Source organism: Anas acuta, chromosome 2 (assembly GCF_963932015.1).
Source record: "Anas acuta chromosome 2, bAnaAcu1.1, whole genome shotgun sequence".
In the NCBI taxonomy this organism is placed as follows: domain Eukaryota; kingdom Metazoa; phylum Chordata; class Aves; order Anseriformes; family Anatidae; genus Anas; species Anas acuta.
The window spans coordinates 7,006,306-7,033,178 of NC_088980.1; the positions used below are offsets into that span (position 1 = coordinate 7,006,306).

The 26,873-nt window shown below is 43.8% G+C and overlaps 1 protein-coding gene and 1 long non-coding RNA gene across 11 annotated transcripts in view; one reads left to right on the forward strand and one right to left on the reverse strand.

The window, feature by feature from the left end:
- The window catches only part of PRKAG2 (protein kinase AMP-activated non-catalytic subunit gamma 2), a 208,357-nt gene that overhangs the window by 35,167 nt on the left and 146,317 nt on the right, over window positions 1-26,873 (reverse strand). For 5 of the 8 annotated variants that reach the window (XM_068673385.1, XM_068673386.1, XM_068673387.1 and 2 more), the window contains one exon: window positions 11,116-11,188. In XM_068673385.1, coding sequence (XP_068529486.1) covers window positions 11,116-11,188 — 73 coding nt within the window. Of the gene's footprint in view, window positions 1-11,115; window positions 11,189-11,492; window positions 11,583-26,873 lie in introns of those variants that run through there. The other 3 variants (XM_068673391.1, XM_068673392.1, XM_068673390.1) reach the window with 3 other exon arrangements.
- LOC137852093 (uncharacterized) lies at window positions 11,489-16,649 on the forward strand. Of its 3 annotated transcripts, XR_011093648.1 has the most exons (3): window positions 11,489-12,913; window positions 13,366-13,493; window positions 15,214-16,649. It is a non-coding gene; the product is annotated as an uncharacterized lncRNA (long non-coding RNA). The 3 variants fall into 3 exon arrangements; XR_011093649.1 differs by lacking the exon at window positions 15,214-16,649 and having other exon boundaries at window positions 13,267-14,317; XR_011093647.1 differs by lacking the exon at window positions 15,214-16,649 and having other exon boundaries at window positions 13,366-14,317.

Genomic DNA, 26,873 nt, shown 5'->3' on the forward strand with positions numbered 1-26,873 from the left:
TTGACGCCTTCGTTTCTGAGAAATTAAGCTGAAACTGATTACCATGTCCAAAAACTACTGAAGGAACACGGAAAAGAAAAGTGGTTTCAGTGATAAAGTACATCATGACCACATCACCTTAGTTTTCTACAAGCTAGTCTCAGAGAACTTGTCTCTGCACCTTGATATTTCACAGGTACAACACTGCAAAAAGTCTCAGAGAATCAGGGCTTCCTTTTATTCAAAACATTTAATTACTGATCTTCAACTGAAGATGTTTCCAAGAGTTTGCAGCAAGGTTGCAGGAATTTAAGGCGTATACATAAATGGTTTGGAGTTACAGTCTTTCAAAGAACACCAGAACTGGAAAAAAAGCACTCAGTCCAACGAGCACAAACTAGGGGAGTGCCTAACCAGTACTGCTAAGAACTACCCAACTGTTATTCATTTAATTTAATAAAGCACAAGTGGGGAAGAGGCAGTTTGCTTAAACAAAACAAAAGCAAACAAACAAAAACCCACCCCAGCTGTTACAGGGCTATTAACTCACTCCAGAAGCTGGCTAAACAGAACAAAGCAACCTTGGGATGGATATTGGATGGTCTCCTCCCTCAAAGGTCCTAAACGTGGAATGAGACAAACATCAGACACTGCCTAGGCACATCTAGTGAAGAAAAAAACAGACTATGAGTTGCTGAGATCAGAAGATCCACTTCTCTGGGTTTGAGGCTTAAATATCTCTGCTTCTCCCAAGCCAGCAATAGCCAAGAGTTGTAAGAGAAAATTAATGCAAACAGCTGCCTGAAACAATGCAAGACTCAGAGTTTGTTTTCAGCCCTCCTCGTGTGTCGTAGCACACTTCAAAACCCTGCGCTGAATTTTGTCTCTCAGTTTTGGAGTTAAGTCCTAGCAAACAGGCTGAGAAGTTAACGCTTTCTTTATCCTGTCGCCCTCTGCTAGCAGGCTGCCTGAGCAAATAAATTATGTGAGATTTGGAGGCAGACAAAAAGCGACGAGCAGCTTAAGAAATCTCACATTCCAGAGCTAATCATAGGAACTCTGCAGTTTCTTGTCCAGGCAGGCACAGAAACTTATTTGTTTACGGGTGAGAGCCGTGTTGTTTGGGGACTACCTGGGGAACTGGTAAACAACAGCACAAGGCCAAGTGAGCCCTTCTGCAGCAGCCCACTATCAGCGGGATCAGCTCCTGGTCAAAGTTAAAGATTTGTATTTTGCCAAAAGCTGCATCACTGTGGTTTTGTGAGTAAGGCAGCAGCTTCACCCCTCAACCTAACAGCGCTTCTAAGGTTTTCACCACAATAAAGAAGAAATGGACCTGAAACGTTTTCTAACAACATGTTCAAGTTCTTCCCTCGACAACGAGCACTGCAATTTTTTTCCCTAACCATCCCCAACAAAGATCTAATTTAAGATGTCGCCTGTCTGGAATGCAGACATGCTCTTCAAGATTGCGAGATGCAGGCCACAACCCAAGAAACCAAAAATGGTATTAAGGCTCTGGATATTACTATCGGGATCCATCCACTGGGGAGCTGCATTCAGGGAAGGTTCGAGGTCTGTGAGGGATGCGAGAAGAAAGCAGGATGTACGCTGGGGAGTATTACCTATAAAGGAAGATTGGAAAAAAACTGGAGCAAGCATAAATCCTACTATATACTCACAGCCCACATATTTTAGAAGAGATATCCCTTTTACGTCTGTTAAGGGTTACTTTAAGATCACAGAGTAACAAGCAGCTTACCCAGAGCACTGTCCACAAGACCAGCAGCTCCCAAGGGAGTGCACACATCTTCACCAGGCACAGCTACATCCTTATTGAACAGGGTAAGGATCTAATCTTCATTAGGAGGTCTTTCACAGAAGAATCTAATCTCAAGGCATAAAATGCTTTAAAGGAAGAAATAATTTTTTCGGCTGAAGCCTAAGGACTTTGGACTATGCTTGCTGGAGAAACAGTTTGGTTGGGTCTAATAAAACGTGCTGTAAGCGTTCATTGCAGGCATTTCTCTGCTCAGTTTTTAAACTGTTGGTCCCAAGTCCTGAACAACTACCTACTGACAACATCTTCAAGCTTTTAATCACTCAGTACACCACCAAAGAGATGTACCTAATGGCAGGTACTGCTTGGAGCTGCACAGAAATAGACCAGGCAGGTGCTAGCTGAAGCAGGTGAGGTTCAACGCCCCTCAGTACAGTACATGCAGCACTCAGCTGAGTTCTCTGGAACTTAGTTTGGAGGTTGTATTGATCCATTCTCTGCATCCCACTACCTGCAACTTCACCCAAAGCTGATTGTTCTCCAAATTTATACGACATCCATACAGTACAAAGCTGTATTGTTGATTTTTAAAAAGGAAAAGGAGAGGAGGAGTTCAAGGAAGGCTATGGCAGGAGACAAACTCGCAACTACAAGTGTAAAGCAAAGCAGGACAAAGCATTCACCTTCTGTTATGGCATTCAGAGCCTCCTGTCAGGGGCTGAGTGGGCACCTTTTTCACTGAAAGATTGATTCCACTCTGCTTGAAGCAACTCAAATCACCTAACATGCATCCTATAAACCTCACTGCTATGCCAATAGGCTGAAATCAGAATACTGTTCAAAGGTTTCTGCAGGAAGTGTTTGTATCCATTTGTTCTTGTGCCAGCGTTATTCTTCATTCAGCTAATTTTCCTCCTTGCTGTTTACCCCTTCCCACACTCCCCAGAGGATATTTTCATACACACAGGGTTATCATGTCCCCTCTTGGCTCTCCTTTCACGATAGTAAAGGAGCAAAAGCCTTTCCAGTTGCTTCCTGTAACACAGGTTCTATATTTTCTGGTGGCATAAACGGCCCTTTTCTATGCCTTCTCCTTCCTCTACGGCAGTAAGAATTCAAACTAAGAAGCCAAAGAACACCATGGTACACTGAATGGTGAAAATCTGATTCTGTTTCTGGAAATACCCAGCATCTGAACTGAATAATCAGAGAAATGCAAAAGAGGCTGGAAAAAAAAAAAAAGACACCTTGAAAAAAAAAAAAAAAAAAAAAAAGCCTTTGAAACTTCCACGTCAAAAGTGAAACCGTGAGTCTGCAGCATAAGAATGCTGGTTTTAAACAAACTTTAGGAGTGCCATCTAATTTCTGCCACAGTTAAATGTGACAACGTTAACTCTCAATAGAAGTCTTCATCAAGCTGGTTTATGTAAACCAGCAAAATCCACATGATGTTCAGCACAGGAGGAAGGCATCTAAAGAACAAGCTAGATTTACTCAAGCAGTCTTCAAAGCTCCTGTGAAAATATCCACATGTTCAGAAATATGTTAGACACCGGTGACTAAGAAGGATGAGGCTATTTCAGCTTTGCAGAGCTCTGTCTTGGTGCCAAACTAGCCACCTATACATCCAATTCAGCTCTGCATAGTTATGTTTGTATCTGTATTGAATTATTTGGTGATACCTTAATACTAGACACTGTAACTAACACTCCATGGAAGGATTTGAAGGATTTTCCCCCAACTTCCTTGGTTTTGCCTCTGTCAGTCCCCTCTGCTCGCAGAGCCACAGTAAAGCTCACTGCAGCACATACCCAAAGGCGAACAGTCCCGGTACGGACAGGAGTGTTTTGTTTCAAGGGCAAGAAATGTTAAGAAAAAACAGTACCATCAACTGTGCTTCCATGGGAAATGCTGCATTCCCTAAAATGTTTGGGACTTACCCACTCGCCTCCCCCTCGCAATGTTAGTCCAGTTTTAAATGCTAGAAGCCAAAACATTCAAATAAAGGCACCGTAGGCAGCTTAAGTGCTACCCAGAGAGCAAGCTCCTCACAAAAGCAGTGCTGCTGTAGGTGACCTCACAGGAAGGCCCCACAGACAAAGCCTTCTGCTCATCCAGCCTGGAGTTATCCAGAAGACAACCTGTTTTACAAAGAGCCCTATTTTACAAAGAGCCCTATCAGAAAGGACAGTCACAGCTGCTGCAAGCGATTCGAAGGGGAAGCATCTCTCCTGATTATCTAGCAGCAACCGGATCGAGGCAACTTGGGCAAGTAGTCTGCCGTCCCCCTTATCACTGCCACCACCACCGCGTTATTTCACCTCTGCTTCATCCCTGGAGAGGTGTAACGGGGTGTACCAGACAGAATCCTTCAGAGCTGCATTGGGGTGTTGCTCGGTGAAGAGGCCAGGCTGCCCAAACACGGGGCGTGCTCACCAGAGTGGCCTCAGGCATCGTGTGGCCAGCTGTGAGGCAGCACTGACACCGTCACACCGACCACACGGCTCCACAAGCATCTTCTGATCAACACGCGAAGGGGTTCTCGGGACATTTGGAAGTTGGGGTGATGTTACCCAGAGCCTCTGACCTTACATCAAGCAGTTGCTCACCCATAACGGCTTTCGCTAGGATTATAAAGCCACAGAATTGTCTAAGTAGGAAAAGACCTCCAAGATCATCAAGTCCAACCCTCACCTCGCTGTGCCAAGCCTACCGCTAACCCATGGCCCAGAGCACCACATCTGCGTGTCTTTTAAATACCTCCAGGGACGGTGACTCAACCACTTCCCCAGGCATCCCAGTGACTCACAGCCTTTCCAGTCAAGAATTTTTTCCAAATATCCAACCTAAACCTCCCCAGTACAGCTTGAGGCTACTTCCTTTTGTCCTGTTGTTTGGGAGAAGCCAGCAACTCCCACCTCAGTAAAACCTCCTTCCAGGTAGCTGCAGAGAGCAATGAGGTCTCCCCTGAGCCTCCTCTTCTCCAGCCCAAACACCCCCAGCTCCCTCAGCTGCTCCTCACAGGACTTGTGCTCCAGACCCTTCCCCAGCTTTGTAGCCCTGCTCTGGACACGCTCCAGGGCCTCAATGCGCTTCTTGTAGTGAGGGGCCCAAAACTGAACACCGTGCTTTCATTTATAAAGTCACTCATAAAGATGTTAAAGGAAAGCAGCACCCCAGCCAGTTTCAGTTTCTCCAGGGGAAGGCTGTGGGAAAGTGCCAAGAGCTTTACTGAAGTCTGAGTAGACGCGATGTTTGCAGATTGTGCAGGTGCAATACCACCAGGACACAAATCAGCTCCAGCACTTCCTCATTCTGCTTTCAGTCACTTGCTTCTGACAGTGATGGCCTGGACTCACCTCTGCCATGAGGGACATTTTTCCTACATTTTTTTTTTTTTCCCCCACGACATCTCAGTCAGAACGGTTCCTCTCTTTCCAAGAATGGGTTTGGGGAAGCGTTTCACCAATATTAAATTTTTATGGAAGTTTTTCCATCTGGAAGCTCCTCCAACCCAAAGACCTAACACAGACATTTTTAGAGCACATCCCATGTAACAGGGCTGCAGCTTTTACTTTGGCAAATGATCTTCAGTCTGGTAATAACGCTTGAAAAGTTTGTTTCCTGAAAGACTAGTTCCTCCGGGTGCCTCAGCTGCTGTCAACTGAGTATTTCCTAGTCAAGATCAAGTCGGGCTTTCCTCACTTAAGGAGTGAACACCACACTAAGAGCACGAGCTGCACCTTTTGTAGGAGCAGGAAGGTAGGGCTGGTTGGAGACAGCACTGGGCTTCCAGAAAGAACCCAGCGCAGTACAAGGTAAGAGATCAGTGTGCAGACTGCACAAACAATCTTCACCTAAGATAAAACTACCAAAAGTATATTTTATGCTGTTCAGGGAAAGCTTTGAACTTGCACTGACCTGTAACTTCATACATAACGTCCATCCTTCCACTTTGGAGAGGGAAATCTCCATGAGAACACTTGTATAATGTTCCTAAATAGCAAAGTGGCAGGGAAGGGACACGAGGTTGCCCAGGACAGCAGGGCACTGGATCATAACTTTTTGCATGAAGAATATAATTCAAATAAATTTGAATACCCCAGAGCAGTTACTCTGTAACTCTTCTGGAAAGTTCATGGTACCCCTGGTATTCTTAGCTGCAAAGTGACAGAAAAATAACAGTGGAGTAAATTCGGTGGGAGCAGTTGTTGACTGTAGTTTTGGCTGCAAGGATTCAGTCTGACTCTGAAATGGAATGCCCAGGGGGAGAAAGGCACCATGTCACAGGATTTTTTTTTTCCTAATGTTCTATTGTGCCTCAAATATTACACCACAAATGAACTGTAAGGCAGAGAGAGAAATGAATCCTAATCTATGGCTATATAAAGTCCATTAATGCCAATTATCTCTGTGTAACAGCTCTTGCTACCTACACTTCAGGTTCCAATTGGCTGAGGAAAGGCCACGCGAAGCACCCCATCATTATCACCGTGTACCCTGATATGGCAGAGCACACCTCCTGGTCAAAATACCATTTCTCAGCTCAAGAACAGCTTGAACAACCACCTAATTAACATCAGAAACAACCTGCAGCTGTAAAAGAATGCCTTATCTTAGTATTGCTACAGAAATACTAAACACAATAGGGTTAGGAAATACTAAAGGATTCTTTCATAACCTGAACGCTCGATCCTTCAGCCTTATGTCCTAAAACAAAACCCAGCACGCACATGAACGGGCATTTTCTTACTTCTTGCAACTGCTTTTGGCCTCCAAGTGCCATCTGTTCTCGTGCCTTGATTTGGATGTGCATGTGGCAGCGGGAGGCTGGCAGAAGGGAGGAGCTCGGTAAGGAACCACTTTCCAGAGATGCCACAGAGCAGGGAAGGAATGACTCCAGACACAACAGTTAGTCAGAAGGGGATGCAATTACTGCGCAAAGTCCATTTCAAGAGACAGCCAGAAACAAGAAGGAGAGAGCGAGATGCAGGCCAGAGCATTACCGTGAGAGATTCCACTCCAATGCAAACTGTTTATCAAATAACTGCCTAAGTGCTACTTTGTGCAACAATCCATGGCAGGAGGGTGTTCAAGAGCGGGCGCATCAGTCCCGTGATGCCAGCGCCGTGCTGCTGCCTGCGGAACTTTTCCCAGCCCAGGCACTGAGCACAGATACACAAGAACCATGCAATTATCTTCTGTCCGCAGAAAAAGCCTCACGAAGACTCCCGGATGCCAGAACAGTTAGCAGATGCCAGAAAAGAAGTAGTTAAGCTTTGTCTCATCAGTAGCTAGCAGGAGAACGTGGAGAAGGGCAAAGCCTGGGGAGCAGCTTGGCAGGAAAGGGGCTGGTGTCCTGCTGGGCACCAAGTGGGGCACAACCAGCAGGTGCCTTTTCCCAGCAGGAAGGCTAACAGCGCCCTGGGCTGTACTGGGGAAGTGTAGCAGGGCAGGGGAGGTGATCTTCCCCTCTGCTCAGCCACAACGTGAATATTGTCCAGTTCTGGGCCCCCCAGTGCAAGAGAAACCTGACATGCTGGAGAGAGTTGAATGAAGGGCCACGAAGATGATAGAGGGACTGCAGCACCACTTCAGTTAGGTCGTCAGCCCAGAAGGCTCGGGGGAATCCTACTGATGTATACAAAGACCTAAAAGGAGTGGCCAGAAGGGAAAGAGCCAGGCTTTTCACAGCAGTGCCCAGTGCCAGGACAGGAGGCTGCGGGCATGAACTGGCACACAGGAGGTTCCTTCTGAACATCTAGAATCTTATTTTAGTGACAGCCCTGGCCCAGGCAGCCCAGAGGCTGTGGGGTCTCCCCCTTGGAGAACTCCAAAAGCTGTCTGGCCACGGGCCTGGGCACCCTGCTCTGGGTGGCCCTGCTGGGACCCCGAGGTGCTGCCAGCCTCACCGGGCTTTGGAACAACTTCATTGCCCGAGCTGAGTGAATAGAACAGGATGATGTGGATATGAGCCAACACTGCAACAAAGCTAGCTTCCAAAAATCACACTAAAACTACACCAATGGAATCAACACAACTGACAGGTACCCGTTTGCTTCTCTAATCCTGCTTCCACTCTCACAGCTTCTCTCTCTGCTGTAACATACCCGTTTCTGAAATTCCAGCTTAACCATTTCACTTCACTTTCATTTGTTAACTAAAGCCCTTTTTCTTTTCATAATAGACCCTCACAATAATCTCTCCTTGCTCTTTTTCACATTCACCTTATTCCCCGTGAATACAACCCTTAAGTACTCCTGACATTGATCAGAAGTAAAAACAACCCTAATATAAAACGTGACTGCATAAACACTAGTACAGAACAAGCAAAACCACAATACATATAAAGAAAAAAAAAAGCGGTAGTATATCTACAGACTTATGAGAGGTCTCAGCACTAATTTCAGGCTGCAATGAGGAACTCCACACCGACCAACAGATAACCTTCCTTCTTTTTGAAAAGACACAGGTAGGTCAGCCCCATCCACGGAAGACTGAGCAAGATGAGTTCAGAGGCTTACATTGATTACGTTTTAACTGGAGGATTTTTTGTTTGAACAGAAAAAAAAAAAAACACTCTGAACTTTTTACAATAGCATCTTTCATTTTCTGTTCCAACTACTGTTGGGGAAAAGGTCCTTTAGGGAGTCCTAAATAAAACCAGTACCCATTGGCCTACCCAGCCTCTCCTCTGTGCACACACGATCAGCCCACAGCCTGTCCTACCTCAGCTGTAGAGCACCTGATGCTGTTAAACACCATCTCACTGCGATCAGCTCCTCTACATCACTTGGGAGCAGTATTACTCAGCCAATCCTAGAGAGAGCAAGTGATCAACCACTAAGAAGTTTCACTGACCCCAGAGAATCCGGCCAGATCTATTAAGCAGACAGGCTTTCAACCAAGAAGACCAGCATTCCTTTCTGGTACAGACCCATCATGTGTAGCACTGCCCACATTCATTATGTGCGAAGTGTTCAGAGGGGAAAAAATCCCCCTTGAGTTGACAGTACCATTTTATTGAGAAGTAATCTCATCAGGCCAGACTCTGCATACTTCCTTACATTACTACTTAGACTATAAATCTTTCTTGTACTGCCTTTTCCAATGTAACTCTCTTAATTAGAATCCAAATTAAATGAATGCCTTCTGTGCTTTCGCATTCTCATTTGTGTAACCTTTGAGGAGAATGACAAGCAGAAATCCATTTCAGCATGCTGGATGGCGTTCAGGGAACACGTTGAGCGTCATTTTCCAGCCTTTTTTATTAACCCGTTTCAAGAGAACTGCAGCATAATTTGACAAACAAGGAAATTATAAACTGTTGATGGATATAGGAACTCAAAAGCTAGCACGAAATACTCAAAATTGGAGGCAGTCAGAGAAGTCGTTCCAAAACAAGTTTCAAATTTCTTATTTACCTTCCAATTTTGGTATTGTTGGAGTGAGCTCACTTGGAGCTTGACAACAGATCATCAGTCGAACTATGGCTGCATCCACCTAATTAAATCTTACTAAAATGTTAAAGAAGCTTCTCAACTTCCGCGTACTAACAACTTGCCATCCAACAACAATATCATCACCATCAGATGTCATTTTGCTCCCCCACCCCCAATATTAGCACAAACTCCAGCAACTAGTGCAAAAATTTAGGTCATAAAACACGTACCGCAACTAAGCTGCCGCATTTCCGTCTGCCTCTCAATTTTCTATCAATTTCCTTCTACAGATATCCCCGACAGTAAGTTCTGCTCCGATAATCACACTCCATTTCACTTGCACCTTACCCTCTGAATATAGCACCCCACACCCTTCCCACTTTGCTATAAAATTAGGCGTAAAACTGGGTATTCATTAAATGTGGAAAGCGAGCCAGACGACAGCTTCCTTTCAAAGTTTACACACCAATTTAAACTGGTCACACGTTTGCTATTAGGCAATGTCTTTTGACAGATGCCTGAGCAGCTCTCACTCACCCAGCTCAAGCACCTACCCACAAAGCCTTAGTTTGGGAGTTAAACCAGCTGAGAAACAAAGCAAATCTGAAGTTTGAAAACCTGAGTTCTGTAAAAAGCTACTGGTTATCTTAACGTGATGTTTTAAGAGCCATACAGGCATTCAGCCTACTCAGGTGCCTCTTACACCAACATAAAGTAGTAAGAGTGCTATAAAACCGAGTTTATTTATTTATTAAACCTGATATCCTTTTCAGATAGCTAAGCTTTAATGTTTATAGCAGCTCTTATAATCATTTAACTGTTAGTGAGTCAGCAGCTTTTAGGATCTATCTAGCAGTAGCTAGATTTCTGTAAGAAAAACAAACAGCAAAACAGAAACCAGTAAATTTAATTCTTAATAAGCATAAAATGAAGGCCTGACTAAAACTAGCTAATCAGTGCGAGAAGAAATCTAGAAGTTTGTAACAAATCCCTTGCATTAAATATTTCTATTTCATTATGTTTACAACTCCAAGGCACAAGTGGTTCATGAGAAATCAGGCTCTGTACGGACTCCTACAAGAGCTCGAAGAATCCAATTGTCAAGAGCTTCCTTTTCTCACACACAGGAAGCTTAAAATAAAAGGTGTTACTTTTCCAGTCCAGCCCCACAGCTGCAAAAAAAGCACGCTGCTCACCAAGAAGGTGCCTTATTAGCATACCAGCTTCGATATTTATTTTCACGGAATGACTCAGCCTACTATTTCCGATTTTTCCTTAAATATTCGTCCTACATTTTACGAGAGCGGCCACCAAGTAGGGAGAAAATAATAATAATAATAAAAAAAAAAATATCTCGTGAAGTTTGAGGCACTTCACAACGCCGAGCACACAGACCAGCGGAGAAGCCCAGGACATTCAACACGGATCTTTGGGGGTCAAGCTGGAAATATTAGTGATTCTCCACGATAATTTAGTGCTCGCAAGACAGAGGAGCTCGTGGCGAGTTTCTCTGCCAGACACAGCACTCTGTTAACCCACAGCTGCTGATAAAAACCAGGCGATGAGGCAGGGGAGCTGCCCCACGAGGCGAACCCCGTCCACAGGCGCAAGGCAGAGCCCTGAGGAGCAGCAGCCGCAGCTCGCAGCCTCCCAGCCCGGCTCGCACCTAGCTCTCCGCCTATATTTGGTTATCACAGGCGCTTCAGAGGAAGAAAAAGGGCTCGGAAAGGGGCCGGGGCCGCCTCCCCTCAGCCTTGCAGCCCCTCAGGGGCGGCCCTGAGGCTGCCAAGCGCGCCCGGGGCCTCTGAGGGAGCCCCTCAGGAGGCAGCGGCCGGGACAAAAGGCGCGGGGCTGCCCCTTTCCCTCCCCTTCCCCCATTTTTTTTTTTTTAATTATTATTTTATTTTTTTTTACCTTCATCTTCGAGCTCCAGTTTCTCCAGCATCCCTTCGGAGGCGGCCGGGAGCTGAGAGGGAGCCGGAGCCGCCTGCGGGAGGGAAGAGAGGAGAAGGAGATGAGCATCCAGCCGCCGCCTCACCGGCCCCGGGGCGGCATCGGAGAAGCCGGGAGACGAAAGGGGAGGACGAGGAGGAGAAGAAGAAGAAGAAGGAGGAGGAGGAGGAGGAGGCGGCGGCGCTGAGGGGAGCACGGGCGGCTCCAGGGCAGCCCCCTCGGCTCCCTCCCCCGCCGCCTCTTACACACAGCGAGAGGGGAGGAACCGCGGCTCAGCCCTTCCTCCCCCCGCTTTCTCCTCGGCCCATTAACCCTACGCCCCCCGCCGCTCCCCGCACCCGCTCCTCACGGAGCCGCCGCCGCCGCCCGGCCCCGGAGCTCAGCGAGCGGCCGGGGGCGGCCCCGGCGGAGCCCTCAGAGCCCGGGCGCCCTCTCGCTGGGCGCCGCCGCCGCACCTCGCTCCCTACCCTGCTCCCCTCCGCCCCCCCCGTGGAGGGATTGGTACGTTCCGGTTTGCTGCAGTTGGGCAGCGGCGGGAGGGGGAGGGAGGTACCACTTCCACGAAAAAAGGGGAGGAGGGCAGAGAGGGGGTTGTTGTTTGAGGGCGCTGCCATAAAAGCTCTCCTTGGTCGATCGGCTTCCTCTCTCTATACCCAAAATCGGGTTCTTGCCTGGCTTCGTTGGGCTAGGGCGGTATAGAAGGGGGCAGAGGGGAGGAAAGCCCTGCGATCCCCCCCCGCCGGACGGAGCTGGTACGGTCCCGCGCGTCCACCCGCAAGGCAGCGGCAGGGAAGCCGCCGGTTCCACCGCTCGGCCTGGGGGGGGGGGGGAGATCCGGAGGGTTTCCCCGGGGCGCTCCCGCTGCGCGAGCGGAGGCGCTCGTTCTCACTGAAAAGTTCCATTTTTTAGAAGTTACAATTCCAGATTCGCCCGAATTTCAGCGTCCTCCACGTTAAAAGCGCGCTCGGGGAAAGCCGGTCGCTAACCCGCGGAGCCAGGCGCTGCGCGCTCCCCTCACAGCCCTCTGAGGGGGGCGGGCGGGGAGCCTGCTGCGGGTCAGCCCAGCGCGATCGTACTTCAAAATCCCTCTTATAACCAAATATTTTAACTAGATTCGTCAGATGTAATTTAAATTGATTTAGACAGATGTGGTGAGCTAAGCCTGGGCTGTCCTGCCTGCACTGAGGGGATCCCCAGTGGCTGTTGGGAGGCTGAGGCACGGGTGCTGGTGAGGGAGGTGAGGAGATCCCTTGGAAAGAAAACCCTAAAATACTTCACACCTCGTTGCGTTTTTTAAAAAAGGCTTTTTTAAAAAAGTTTTTTTTAAAAGTTTTTTTAAGAGGCTTTCAATAAATATTCCAACTGACCAGCCACAAGGCGCCAAGACAATTCATATTAACTTAATGTATTTTTAGTCTACTAATTAAAATGCTTTGGAAGCTTCTAATTATCTCTGGGAGCTATTTTTAAAAGCTCTGAATACTTTATCTTCTATGTCACGTGCCTTGGTATTGATCAGTTTTTGTCTACTTTGCTAAACAAAAGAGAAGAAGGCGACGTGTCTGGTGATACCTGCCATGATTTTGTTTCTTTTTTAAAAAAAACAATAGGTATTTACTCCACATCAGAATCTCCTAAGCACCAGACATGAGGAAATACAACTCCAAGGTTGTTTGTAGGTGGAAGTAACACTGAATCTTCAAAGGTGTACATTGCATTTCACCTGCTATGAAACACGGATATGTTTATAGTAAGCCAGGTAAGCCTATTTAATGTCATGAGCTGCACTGCTTTGTGAACCTCTGAGCTTAATGCAAGATCTGAGTTTTACAGTGGCAGAAACTACGCCCAGATGACAAGTATTATGAGAACGTCAAGATAATATTGATCGTAATGTAATATAGAATGGAGAGTTGTATTGTAAACTTTATAGCTATGTTGTAACATCCATACTGTTCAAAAAAAAAAATAAAAACAACAAAGGAAATTGACAAGTAAAGGCTGAGCTCCATCCCCCATCCTGCCTGCAGTCTCACAATTTGTTTAAGCCAATCTTAGAACATGCTACTGATCTCAGCGTTCGTTCACTTTGCTCCTCACTTTGCATTCTAGCTGTTTTTGTGCTCATAGGGAGCCCGGTGAGTCAGAACAGGAAACAGATGCAGCTGAAAATCAAACGGACCAAAAGAAAAGATTGTTTTTTTCATCCAGATCGGTTCCTGATCCAACTCACTGTGCGGTTGTACAGCCAGCACTGCACGAGAAATGCCAAGGGCAGGAGTGACAGCAGGACCGTACCTTCTGGAAACAGCCCACACTTAAGTTCACTTAAATTAAAGGTGAAAACATTCGTGTTCATTGTGAACTGCTATAGCGGTATACAGATTAGCAGATATTTTCAGCAGTCTTAGGTATTACCTCTCTCTATAAACTCTGCCTGCTGTTTTACAGAAAGATTACTGGTTAAAAATCTGTCTTTCAAAGGAGCTGTAATTCATACCAAGACAGTATTATATACTGTAACGTTCCAATATCTGTTTATTGCGACTCTTTGTGCTACTGCCATGAGAGGTTTCTGTTAACTATATCCTAGAGATTTGTCTAGCTTAGGATTTAAATGTTTGGACAGACATCAGAATGTATCAGGTAATTCATTTCAACTGCTTGAGATGGGACAAGACAGCATATACTTCATATACTAAATATTAATGAGCAAAATAAATGTTATATATAAAAACTTAGGAGGAAAAAAAATAATATATATATATATAAAAAATAAAAACTGCCTGAATACATTTTTTCTTTGCTAGGTTTCAGTTCAGTTTTTACAGGGGCATTACTTAAGTCAAAAACCCAAGGACCTACAACATAGCGCTGATAGGGGAGCTTAATACAGCAGTGCCAGCAATCTTTGTAGAAGCAAAGTAAAACAAATAACTCAAGGTTGATACAACACCAAATGTCATAAAAAGGTGGATGTAAACAAGAGGTTTAAGGACTCCTGGGAAGGCTAGGATGTAGATTTTAATAGATAACTGCTTACTTTGTCTTGGATTGTTTTCTTTAGTTTTCTAGGGTAAAAAGAGTTAATAATACTCTGTAGAAGTAAAATCAGTCATGTAAATTAAATATGCACTTATAATAAACGTAGTAAAACACATCTGATTATCTAGATGTCCTTTTAGTCCTGTGTCCTGATGAAGGAATTCCTTTATTTTCCTAAGACCATTCTAAATATTTAAATTACATCATTAGTATCAACAGAAAACTACTTTTGATGTAGTTCCCTGCCAGTTTGCCTCCCTGAATTGGTAGGAATGCACCTCCTGGGATAGGAAGCTATCAGTGGCAGTCATCAGATCAGACCAGCTATATCAAAATGAAGGAGATTCACCTCACCTGAGCTTGGACACCTACCACGTAGCTGTTTGTAGTGAATGAGTTAACCTAGGCTGCTGCTTCTGCCACCAGTGGAGAAACAGACATTTCTAGAATGTCATTCACATGACCTCTTTTAGACGAGTACTTATGATAAAATGATTTGGGTGCTGGACTCGAGTCGCTGTACTGCTTAGATCTCTAGATTGATTAGGCTCGTTCTGCTTAGAATATCTGTCTGCAAGGGAAGGTGGGCGGAGGAAAAATAAACTAGAGGAGAAACTCTAAACTAGGCAATGTAACATTGATTCCAAGACGGGTAAGAGGTAAAAGTACCCCAGTTTAAGTAGCTAGAGGAAAGGAAGATCATTAGTAACAGCCAACACAGCCAATCTAAGTCACTTTAATAACAGGTTAGAAGTCTTGTGGTAGGCAGATGCTGCATGACTTAACAGGAGTTTTGACATTATCTTGCACGCCACTTTCCTAAGCAAGCCAGACAGTCTAGAAGAAAATGCTGCTAAAGGTCAGAACCATACTCACAAGGAAGGTAGTAACATCTTTTTATCTAACTGTAAGGGTTTAAGAGAGGATTCCACAGAGGTCTAGGTTCTGTCTAACATCATTCACTGTTTTCACTGGGGACCTGAGGAAGGACTAATGAATATATACTTTCAGCAGTCATGCAAGGAAATGACCAGAGAATGAAACTAAATGTGAAACAGCACAAATTCTTGGAAGAAAACATCACACCGCCTGCAAAAGTATTAGAGATAAGACATGGGAAGTCTGTTCTACATATTTGCTCGTTAGTTGCCAGCTGGGATATTGGATTTGGTTTGGAGCATTGGACTCAAGAATCCAAAGAACTCAAGAGTCTGAAGAAAAGCAACAACTATCATCTAGGAGTAGAGAAGACATGACCTGTAAAGAAAGACTAAACCTCCTCAAAATAAGAGGACTAAAGGAAAATAAAACCAAAGGTTCCATATGTAACATGTTTTTGCAAGAAAGAAAGTGATGAACTATCTTCTGGATCTCTGGGTAATGGAATAAGAAGTTACGTAGCCTTTAGCAAGAAAGTCTTTGGTTGGAATTTAGGAGAACTTTCCTGGCTGGTATCAGGAATAGTGTGGCCAGCAGGAGCAGGGAGGTGATCATACCCCTGTACTCTGTTCTGCTGAGGCCACAGCTCTAGTGCTGTGCTCAGCTTTGGGCCCCTCAGTACCAGAAGGACATCAAGGCCCTGGAGCGTGTCCAGAGCAAGGCTACGAAGCTGGTGAAGGGCCTGGAGCACAAGTCCTGTGAGGAGCAGCTGAGGGAGCTGGAGGTGTTTGGGCTGGAGAAGAGGAGGCTCAGGGGAGACCTCATTGCTCTCTACAGCTACCTAAAAGGAGGTTGTATTGAGGTGGGAGTTGTTGTCTTCTCCCAAGCAACAGGACAAGAAGAAGTGGCCTCAAGCTGTGCTGGGGAGGTTCAGGTTGGAAATGAGGAGACATTTCTGCTCAGAAAGAGCAGTCAGGCATTGGGACGGGTTGCTAAGGGAGGTGGTAGAGTCACCGTCCCTGGGGGTGATCAAGGAGAGGTTGGACGTGGTGCTTGGGGACATGGCTTGGTGGTAGGGGGACGGTTGGACCAGGTGATCTTGCAAGTCTTTTCTCTAATAATTCTGTGATTCTATGACAATGGCAGTGAAACACCAGCACACTGCTGAAATCAAAAAAAAACAAAGAACTGTAAAATGCCTATAACTGGAGTTTATTAGCAACAGGTTAGAAAGACGTTTGTTGGGAATTGTTTACACATAGTTGATTGTGCTCTTGGGGAAAAGTAATTAAATCAATTTAATCAATAATTTCTAGACTTACTTTCTTTTGTTTCTACGTCTTTGCAGTGTTTTGAAAGACACCTTTAGTCTTTGTATGAGAATTCAATGAGAAATCTTTATGTTTTGTATGAAAGTCAAAGTTTACTAAAAATCTAATAGAAATACAACTCTGCTTTGCTTCTCCCCCCAAAACAAGTGGCCTTAATGCTGAAGTAGAAAAAATACTAAAATATGGAGTAAAAACAAAGTCTTTGATGACTGGGTACTAATAGAAAAAAAAAAAAGGAAAATGAAACGCTGCTGGAAATCACAAGCTTGTGTGGAACACTTATTCAAGCATTTCAACAAAGACGATACCTGGTCTTTAGTAAGAAATACACATTTTCAGATAAATTCAAGGCTGTCTCCAAGCTTTTCCTTTTTCCTCCTCTTTTCATTCTGATCCCTGGAGGCGGTAACGTTATCGATACAGGTATGCTGGGGGTGCCACCCGTGCAGCTCACAGTTCAGCAGTAAAGCTGAATGCCCTTCGAAGTACTTCAGAAAGGGAAAAAAAAAACCTCCTTACCTTATAAAACCTAATGGATTGAAGAGCAACAAGAAGGAATTCCCATCTAAATGCAAATCAAGGCAAACCCATTTTGAATGCAAGAGTAAGCTACAAATGGTAATTTTCCCACCATTTGTTACTGCTACTTACAATTACAGTTCTACACCAGTCAAGTAGTTAACAGCTCTTCTCTTGATGAGCTGTCAATGAACAATTCAGATTTTTTCCAAATGTATGTCATAGATACGCTTATTCTGTAGCAATCTGTTTGTGCAAAGTTAATTTAAAAAACTGTTTATTTTTTCAGTTTAATTTAGTCTGGTTTATGAAGTGGAGAGAGACAAAAAATATCAGATAAAAAGTTTTCATCTGCTGGTTAATCTGTGAATTAAACTCCTACTTGTTTTCTTCTAGAGTGTCATAACTGATACCAGTGGCTTGCAACAGCTGGGAAGGCTGAAATCAGTGAGTCTGGGATCAGTATCCCATCCTGAATCCCTTCCATATTTAAGAATGTTAACTGCATGATGAAAAGGATTGCTGTAGAATGACAGCCTGAGAGTCTGTTACGTGCTTGGAGAACAGGGTCAGTCCCAGTGCAGAGCTCTGGGCCTGGTTCTGATGCAAAGTCCTCCTTGCCTCAAAAAACTTGGAGTGAAAGGAGCAGCTGTGCAGGAATTGTAGTTTCTACCATTTATTCTAAGGAATCTCTGTTCCATCACCCAACGAACAACTAGTAAGGAAGGGGATGTCTCATACAAAATGCTGGATTCAAGTGTTTTCTTCCTGTACCTGGAAGGATTGCAATAAACTTTGCTCTAGTCTTAAAAAGGTTTTGAAATACTAGATGCTGTAATCATTTCAGCACGTAATAAGTACAAATGAAGATTGTGACAACTCAGAGATTACAATTTGTTTAGAACACAGTAACCAAATCCCAATAACAACGCGTGGCATTGAAAATGAATTTAGTGTCAGCGTTGCATGTTCTCTTACCATGCTCTGTCCCTAATCTGCATGGCCCTTAACGAGTTAGAGGCACAACTAGCCTGCAGCAGGTGTGAAAGTGATGGAACAAGTTGTACCTACCCTGCATGTGTTTCTAATATTGTACAGTGAGATTAAGGATGGCTGTAGTTGCTTCTTTTTAAAACAGCTCGAACCATTTGCCATTGGATAAGAACTCTGCCCGGAAAGGACTTTTTTCTTCATCCTAATATCATCAGAATGTGAGTCCAACAGTTGTCCTAATGGGGAATCTGCTGACATGACACAGTAACCATGCATTGCTTTTACCTTTCAGAAGTAGTAACTAGCCTCCCACTGAATTCTATTTGTATCCTCACACACACCAAGAGCTATAATATTAATTACTTTACAGAGTTAATTATTAGTGATCAGGAGTTACAGTTGGGGACCTTTAGTAGGTTAAATGGATAACGTACTTGGAACAGCAATAACACGTAGCCTAAGAGTGGTTATAGGAATGCATTCAGCACCAGGAAAGATATTGAAATGAATGATGTGCATTTATACTAAATCTGCACTGCAATTACAGCACACAGTGTTGAAATCTCTTTACCCTGAAGATACACAAACTGAATGTGGAGAGTGATTTCATGTTTTTAGTGGAGAGCCCTTCCTAAATATTTCTGTATGGAAATGAACTTGCAGTTTAATCCCAGGGAGTTCTGTCACTGGCTTAATTGAGAAAAAGGAAGGATTTACAAAACTTCTTTTGATCTAACATCAGAAACAAAGAACCTGTCTTAGACAAGAACAGTGGCCTGTATCGCTTTCCTGCTTTGTCTGAGAAAAAATGTTGGTAGCAGTGCCAGAAGAGTTAAGCACTTCTAAAAAAATAAACCTCATGGAAGTAAACAACCAAGGTATAGCCTAGATCCCCAGCTAAATTCTTACAGAGAAGTCAAAACAGAAGTGGTGAAGAGACAGGATTTGTTTACATAACCTCTAATCTCTAGCTGTATGTCTGATCCTGCTTCACTCTGCGACTCAGATAAGAGTTTTGAGTCAAGAATATCAAAGAGGCATTCTCTAAAGAAGCCTGTGTGGCCAATATTCATTCCCCACATTATGCATGTAGAATATAGGAGGAGACTGAATCGGTATTATCACAGAATCACAGAATTATCAGCATGGCATGTTATTAGTCAAGCCACGATTTAAATTCTGTCCTTTTGAACACAAAGTTCAAAAAAGTTTACTTGTGAGGAACTGTCTAGAGGTTGCTTGTTAAGAACAGTGATGTGATGATAGTGCTATCGCTGCAAACATAAGGATCTCACTCAGTACTGTAATGTGTTCCTGTTTTTTTAAGTGTTCTTGTCTTAAATGTTTATATCATATATGCTTGAAAAGATAGGCTCTAGCTTTTTTCACACGTGATTGAGTGCTCCCGAGTCTCTTTGAAATAGGACCTCTCTCTTATCACACAGATGGCGAGAGGGAAAGGAGAAATGATTGCTGGAGAAAGCTGTAGTAATCAGCTCATAAGCATTACAGTCGATATTTCTGAGTGTGACAAACATACCATGGTTTCATTTGTTTGTTTTTAATAATCATAATAAAACAGATTAAGCTAATTCATTGATTAAAAAACAGGTAAGCATTAACTAATTTAAGGAGGATGGACAATAATAAGTGTGAGCCCACATTTACCTGGGGCTTCATCCACAGGCATCGAACAAGGAAGGATTATTTGTGTTACTTAAGCATTTACTTAAGTACTTTTGCTGGATTGAGGCCACAGTACTGCAGAGTACTCACTCTACGGAACAGAGGCCACTGAGAATAACAGATTAAAAAAAATACCTGGAGCCAAATCTGATATGAATAAACATTCACTATGCATCGTTTTGCTTTCTTCATCCTAGTGTTGTATTTCAAAGCCTCAACCATGGATAGTGACTTCAGTGTGCAAACACTTATTACACCAGCTTTCTTTCAGTGGTGGGGTTTTTAAAATCTAAAATGAAACACCTTTTTCCTTACAGAGCCTGAGGGTAATTGATATCACACTTCAGGTTTGAGTTAACTCTGCAGAATTCCAGTAACCTCTTAGTAGCCTACTGTTAAAATAGAATTTTCGTGATCATCAGCAGGTTCTGAAAGCCTGGAAGCAGAGACATAGAGCCTAAGCATTAGCAGGACAATGCAGGTGGGAGTTGGAAGGGTGGTTTACTGAAAAATAGGGACAGTCTTCAGCTCACAGCTGAATCACCCATGATCTCGACAAAGCTTTAAGAAGTTTACGTACATCTGGACTGAACAAATAATTCACTCGATGGCAGGAGCTTCACAAAGGAGCAGATAACTGCTGCCTAAGCGTGTAGCAAGTGAGCTGTGCAATAAGTAGCAGCCTTCTACAGAGCTTATCATGATGAGGATCTCCATAGTCAATAGGACAACAGAAGTATTCAAAAGCTATCTCAAAGAGGCAGGCCAACGTCCTTCAACACAGAGCCCATGGCTGACTTGTAATCTCCAAATAAATCAGTTTTTGACATAAAATTATTTTTCAGATGGCACCAAATCTGCATAGCTTGAGGAACCTGACCTTCCTCTGAATTACTTCCAGACCTACTGCTGATCACTGCGGGCATAATTGTGTGCTGCTTCTCCTTTATTCTGCATGAAAGAAGTCTGTGATGACAGCATCATGCAACAGCTATCTTCCTTCTGTCATGCATGCTTTCCCTTTGACAACCTCTTAACCAAATTGTTCCATCACGTTAGTTGTTCCATCACTGCCACTGAAACCAGCTCCTCCTAGGTACTGGTTCTGTGGTTTGGCAGCACCCAGATGGGACTGAAGCGAGGACTTTGCCAAGCAAGAAGCACATCAAGTGCTTCAGCTAAAAGTTTTATGACTCCGAACATGAAGAGATGTGGAAATACTGATAAGGCTTTTCCCTGTATTCCCTGAACCAGAATTGAAAAGAATTCAAATTAGTTCCACACTAAGGACCTGGGCTATACCTCCAGCAAGCCAGTCACCGTGCTTGCATTACTGCAGTTTGTGCATTAAAAAAAAAAAAAAAGTATTTTTAAAGTATTTTTATAAAAGGATACAAAAGTATTCGTGGTCAGTGGATGTGCACAGTGTGCATCTGGTGAACACTGGGTTCGCAAGCACATGTTTAGATACAGTTGGTAGTTAGATGTCTGCTGGGAGCTGGAATTATTCCTTGACATGCTCCCCAAGTTTTTTATTTTTTTTACTTTATTTTATTATTTTTTTAGCTTATCCCAGGCCCTCAAAATAGGGAAATAAAGGATTGCGTTCACAATTCATCGGTCTGTCTGAGGAGACCTCTGTATTAACGTGGCATGGTATCTCCCAGTTACCAGCAATATGAGAGTGGGCTGCTTAAATCGTCCTTACAGGTAAAGTAACAGCTGAGCTGTGAATCAATGTAGCCCTTCTGAAGCCAACAGAAAAAAACGCACACATTTCAGTACAGTCAGGATTAAAATCTATTTAGAGACTGTAACATATATCAATGATATGTATTACCTACACACAGATTGCATTGTATATAAGCTCTTCGGAGATGTCTCTTAGTTTCTGAAGTGCATTTAAACAGCTGACTAGAAATTCAGTGTTTGTTTCACCTAAATGAAAACAAAAATGCAGTTGAACACTAAACTAAATAATGCACTCAGGGGGTTGAGATTAAAGCAATTGTTTCTGCCTAGATGGTTGTATTTGCAAGTTTTTCGAAACCAAGAGCATCCCGTTTTAAGGTGAGACGTTCTGCAAGCCTTGGATCTTCGTACCAGGGCCACGACCTCTGTGCTGTGCTGTCTGCCACAGAGGGAGCCAGAGAAAGGGCTCATGGAGGAGCGATGGCAGCGCAGAAGGGAAACTGCTGCTGGCCGGGCAATCCCAAGAGCCTGCTCTAACCTTGGCTGTTGGAGTTAAGCTCAGGAGTTTCAGCTGGGCTCTTCTCAGAGGATGCCCAAGTAAGGCTTTGTGAGCGAGAGACAGGATGGGGCATTCTTGAAGGAAGGGGAGCTGGTTTGGCTTTGACATTTCAGTGGTTGTTATATTCATTTTTAGTTTGTTTTGATGATATTTTAAGCTCTTGGGAAAGGCACACCATGTTCAGAACAGATGCCTGGCTATAGATCTCCAGAAAAAAAAATCTGTATTTATTTCAGGTTGTTAATTGACTTAGGTAGACATTATATCGATTCCCATTTTTAAAGTAATTTCATGGTTGGTAGTGGTAAAAACAAGTGAAAATGAGCAAGTCTGCCTTCCAGCACACAACATTAAATCCGGGGCATGTGTGTGTATTTACTAATCTGCATACAATCAGCAGGACAGAATGTCCTATGGTAATTCTTCAAAAATGATCAGTTCTTGAGAATGTCTCAACTATTTTAAAGCAAGCTCTGAAATACATAGCTTAGAAAAGCAGCCTACTTTACAACGATCTGTTGTGTAAATCTTGATGAGCTCTGGAAACGAGAGGTTTCTATACGTGCTCATACTCTGTAGTGTTAAAGCCTGTTGCTAAAGCCTTTCAATACAACATGCTATCTATAGTCATCTTAAGCCAGGACGACTGAGGAAATCATCCTTTTCTTTGAAACGCAACCCCTGTATCTGTAAAATCTTGGATGATGGAAGAAACTACCTGGTGACCAGCTTGTATTATGTCCTTTTGTACCGGAGTGGTGCCCAGTGGCCTCTTGCTGCCTCTGTCTGAAGACATATTCCAGGAAAGAAAGCTGTGTGCTCTTTGTAGAAGCAATTCCTCGCAGTGCTTCCTAAGGAATCGGCTTGGGCAGCGTCCTGCCCTGTGTGCAGCGTGTCTGTGGGGATGTCATCAGTATGCTTAAGGGAAAGGGGCAGGAGAGGCATCTGATGTCTTTCATAAGCTATTTCTTCATCAGTAGCTGTTTACCCCACCTCTTTTTCCATCCTCTGCCTGCCCATTTGCTTCCTTTCTCATCTCCCGTACTTGTGCTGGTCATTTGTAAGTGTTTTCACAGACAATAAAACTTGTACAAAGACCCTGACCAAGCAAAGTGGCTTAGCATGCACACAGCCCTGAGTGTTCTGGTACTGCTGACTCCAACCGGGCCACCAACGCGCTGAAAATTAACCCCACGTTGAAGTGCTTCCCTGGATCGAGGCCATCACGGCATTGACACAAACCAAACCAAAACAGCACCTGAGATTCAGCAACACAAACACAGCAACCTCAGCGAGGCTCAGCGCTGTAACCTTCAGATTACCTTTCCTCAGTGCCCTGACATTGCTGGCTGTGTTATGGCTACACTTAAAATCTGGTCTGCGAGTGCGTACGGGAAGTAGTGCTTAGGAACAATCCTCTTCAAGCCAATGCTTACAGTTTTAGAATTTGCCTGGCCTGTTTTGCTAGATCGGGCTCCTGGACAGTAAGGTCCTCGGGCAAGAATCGTGTTTCTTTTCCTGCTGAAATCCTGTGTGCTCACACCACAAACTAACAATTCGTAACTTTTTGTTCCGAGGTGGGAGGAAGGCTTTCTACACGCTGCAGATGCCCTGGCTTGTGCAGGTGTAAGTGAAAAAATGTGAGAGTTAACATTTTCAAAAATCTAAGGCATTAACCTTATCATTGACAATTAACTGTACCCCTAAATATGCAAAAAGACTACACTGAAACCCCCTCTCTTGGATTCTGCCCCCTCCCCTTCCTTTGCTGACCCTTCTGCCTCTGCTACCTTTGCTCTTTTATCTGTTCAGGAGTCAGACTCGATGATCCTTGTGGGTCCCTCCAGCTCGGGATATTCTGTGATGCTGTGCTCCATTGATTACTTCACCGTTCTACACTTCAGCTTACAAGCTCCATACAGTAGGAGCTTTGTTATTTAATTAATCAGAAAATAAGCTTACGCATACCTTGGGCATTGTACAAATCATTATTGTCTTCCTAAAAACGTCTTCCACATGGCCTCGCCCTTAATTCCAGCTAAGAATGCTGTTGTGAACAAGCTCACAGAATAAATATTTTGCATTCATTTCACAAGCACAATGGAAACATTTTTCTAAGCTGCTGCCAAGATGGTATCTAGTCCTCTTCTGAGTCAGCAGCCCATGCAGCTGACTTTCAAATGGCCAAACTTGGTTGATTGTTATCTTAAAAGAAAAAGAACACAGACACAAGCTGTATTTCTAAAGAGCTGGATTGCTCTCCTCATGCATAAGCAGACAGTGACACTGAAATATGAACGCTGCAGGAAAGGAGCTGTAGAGAAGGGAGAGTTGCTTGCAACGTCCCCCTTATTTCTCCCAACCTGAACGGTTTCCTCCAGTCACAGAGGAAAGGACGAGGCAACGCTGTGAGGAAGAGAGAGAGGAACATTGCTGCTTTATGTCGTCCATGCCCTTTTGGTATCGACCAGCTGTTTACATTCTTTATAGCTCTGTTGGCTCTTCAAGACAGTGTATCTAAAAATACAATGCAGACAAAACCAGGCTAAAAAAGACAGAGATTGATGAGGAACTCATAGAGTTCCCTCCCAACGATCCCAGCCTGTAGCATATTTTTGCTTATTCTTAGCTGGATTTTCCATCTAGTGAAATACACAAGCGGGCATGGTGCAACAGAGAAGGTTGAAAACATAATTTTTGTCTTCCTACGTTGCCAGATGGAGTTGGTAAGAAACTGGCAGCGATCCTCTATTAAGCTGCACCTATATATTAAGTCACAAGGTGTGTATCAGGCTTGTGATCACGGACAGAGCTCGCTCCTGTAAGAAGTTCCAATCTCCTAGCAGAATAACAGGATGCGTATTAAATTAACAAGTCTAAAATGGAGAGGCAAACTGTGACTGAAATCAGTTCAATGGTAAAAGCAGGCTGTAAATCCTAAACCACCCTCTTACACCATGTTACTTATCGAGAAGCTACCTGTTTTTATATGCACATAAAGCCACGTGCTTAATTTTAGCCTTTTTATACCATGCACAGTGCAGGACACCAGTGATAAAAGTAACTTTGCTTTAAGCCACTTTCTCTTCATGATGCTGGAGTCATGAGATTGGTATCGATGTAGATAGAAGAAACTCACAGATGCTCTGGTTTTCATTGCCTTAGCTACTTACAGCCTTACGAAAGCTGCCCAAGCAGCTGGGAGTTGATTGAACTCAGCATTTTGGCTACTCATCCCTTCTACCTAGCCTCTCTCCTTTTGATCTAGCACTAAGAGGAACAGGAATTGTAGGGCTTCATGCCGTTCAAATAAATTCTCCGCAGAGTAAACTCATAGCTGGTTGATTAAATTAGCTCTATAGAAAAAGCCACAAGCTGACACAGACACGCATTTCCTCGGGGCAGAAAAGTTTATGCAATATCATTTCTCTACATCCTAAGATAGATTGCCATGAATCCGAACGCTGCAACCCTAATACAAATACATGAGGAATCCAGGGTTACAGGAGGTCGTGACTGCACATTTTTTCTTCTAAACCAAATAAGTAGTTTTAAAAAATGCGAATTAACCAATAGAAAATTACCAGTAAGATGCTTTTTGCATGCTTTAAAAGGGGAGAAAATACCAGATATAGTACAAAAGGCAAGACTACTAGGGGTAAAGGGACAGAATAGAGTATTATTAAACTGGGAGTTGTAATTAAGCAGGAGTGTGGTAGAGCTGAAGCTCTCTGCTTTTGTAACATTCAATGCTGAGTGAGTTCAGTGGTTCGTCTATTCCTAGCATCCCGCTGAAGCTCACTATGAATACTGGGGGCCTCTCTTCAGCTCAGCGGAGCCACCCTGATGCTCTGTCAGAGCAGACTGAAACCAAATCTGGTAGGCTCAGGACATTTTTCCATTAATATCGCATGTAATTGTTAGGCAGTTAAATTACACGGTATCAAAAAGCTGTTCATTTCCTAGGTTTGCAACTAATTACTTGCATGCCAACTGTTGGACCACTTCTATATACCACTTCTAAATTAAATGCACTTTCACATGGGCAGCAACAGTTGAGGAGGGAGAAATGTTGAAACACAGATGGCTCGTCACAGCCCAGAGGATCCATTAGAGAACAGAATCATCTCCCAGGAGGAGCGCTGGTATTAAAGCACTTAAAACTAGTCTGGACACAACACTGCCAGAGCCTTCTTACTGGTAAATGACAGCCTTGCTGGCTCTAATTTTTATGATCAGTTTACTGTGGTGTAAATCAAAGCTGAATCATAGCAATGCCTTGGCACTCGTATATATCCTTAAACCACATGAATGCTGAAATAGGGAGTTCTTGTATATTTGCAGACTGGATTCCTTTTTTTTTTTTTTTTTCCCCAGCCTATACTTTTTATTTCTTCTTTTTTTTTTTTTTTTTTTTTTTAAGTCAGCATCAGAATCAAAGAACGTTTTCTGTTCTCTTCATCAGATTTAAATCTCTTTAATCAGCCAGCTTGATTACAGGAGCTCTGATAGGTGGCATGGCTTTTTTGGAGAGAGCCAAACTGGAGGACCTGCTGCACATCTCCTGGTTCCCAGGCTGCCTGCCAGCAGCAGGGTGTGATGTAATAGCCTTTCACGCTGAACAAGTTACGAGCCCTGTTTTTGACTTTACTACATTTTGGCTAAGAAACAGCACGAATAGCCTCGCAGGGAAATGCTCCTGTTTAACAAACAGGCAGCTGCTGAAACAATCTTCCTTTTCCCTCTGTGTATCTGTGATTGGAAGGGACAGTCCCACTCATAGCTTACACCTCTCCTCTTCCATACACTGGAGCAGCAATGACTGTAAAATGGACTTTTCCAGTCTCTCCTGTGTCCTACACGTGCAGTTTTAAGAAGACTTACACAAGCTTAGCTTAAGTCTCAGACAGCCTTCTGGCTGAGATGCCTTCTTTTTAAGAAAGTTCTGGGAAATTACCAGGCTCTCGAGAGCAGTAATTAAGTCTAAGACCATAAGGAAGGGACCATTTGTAAGT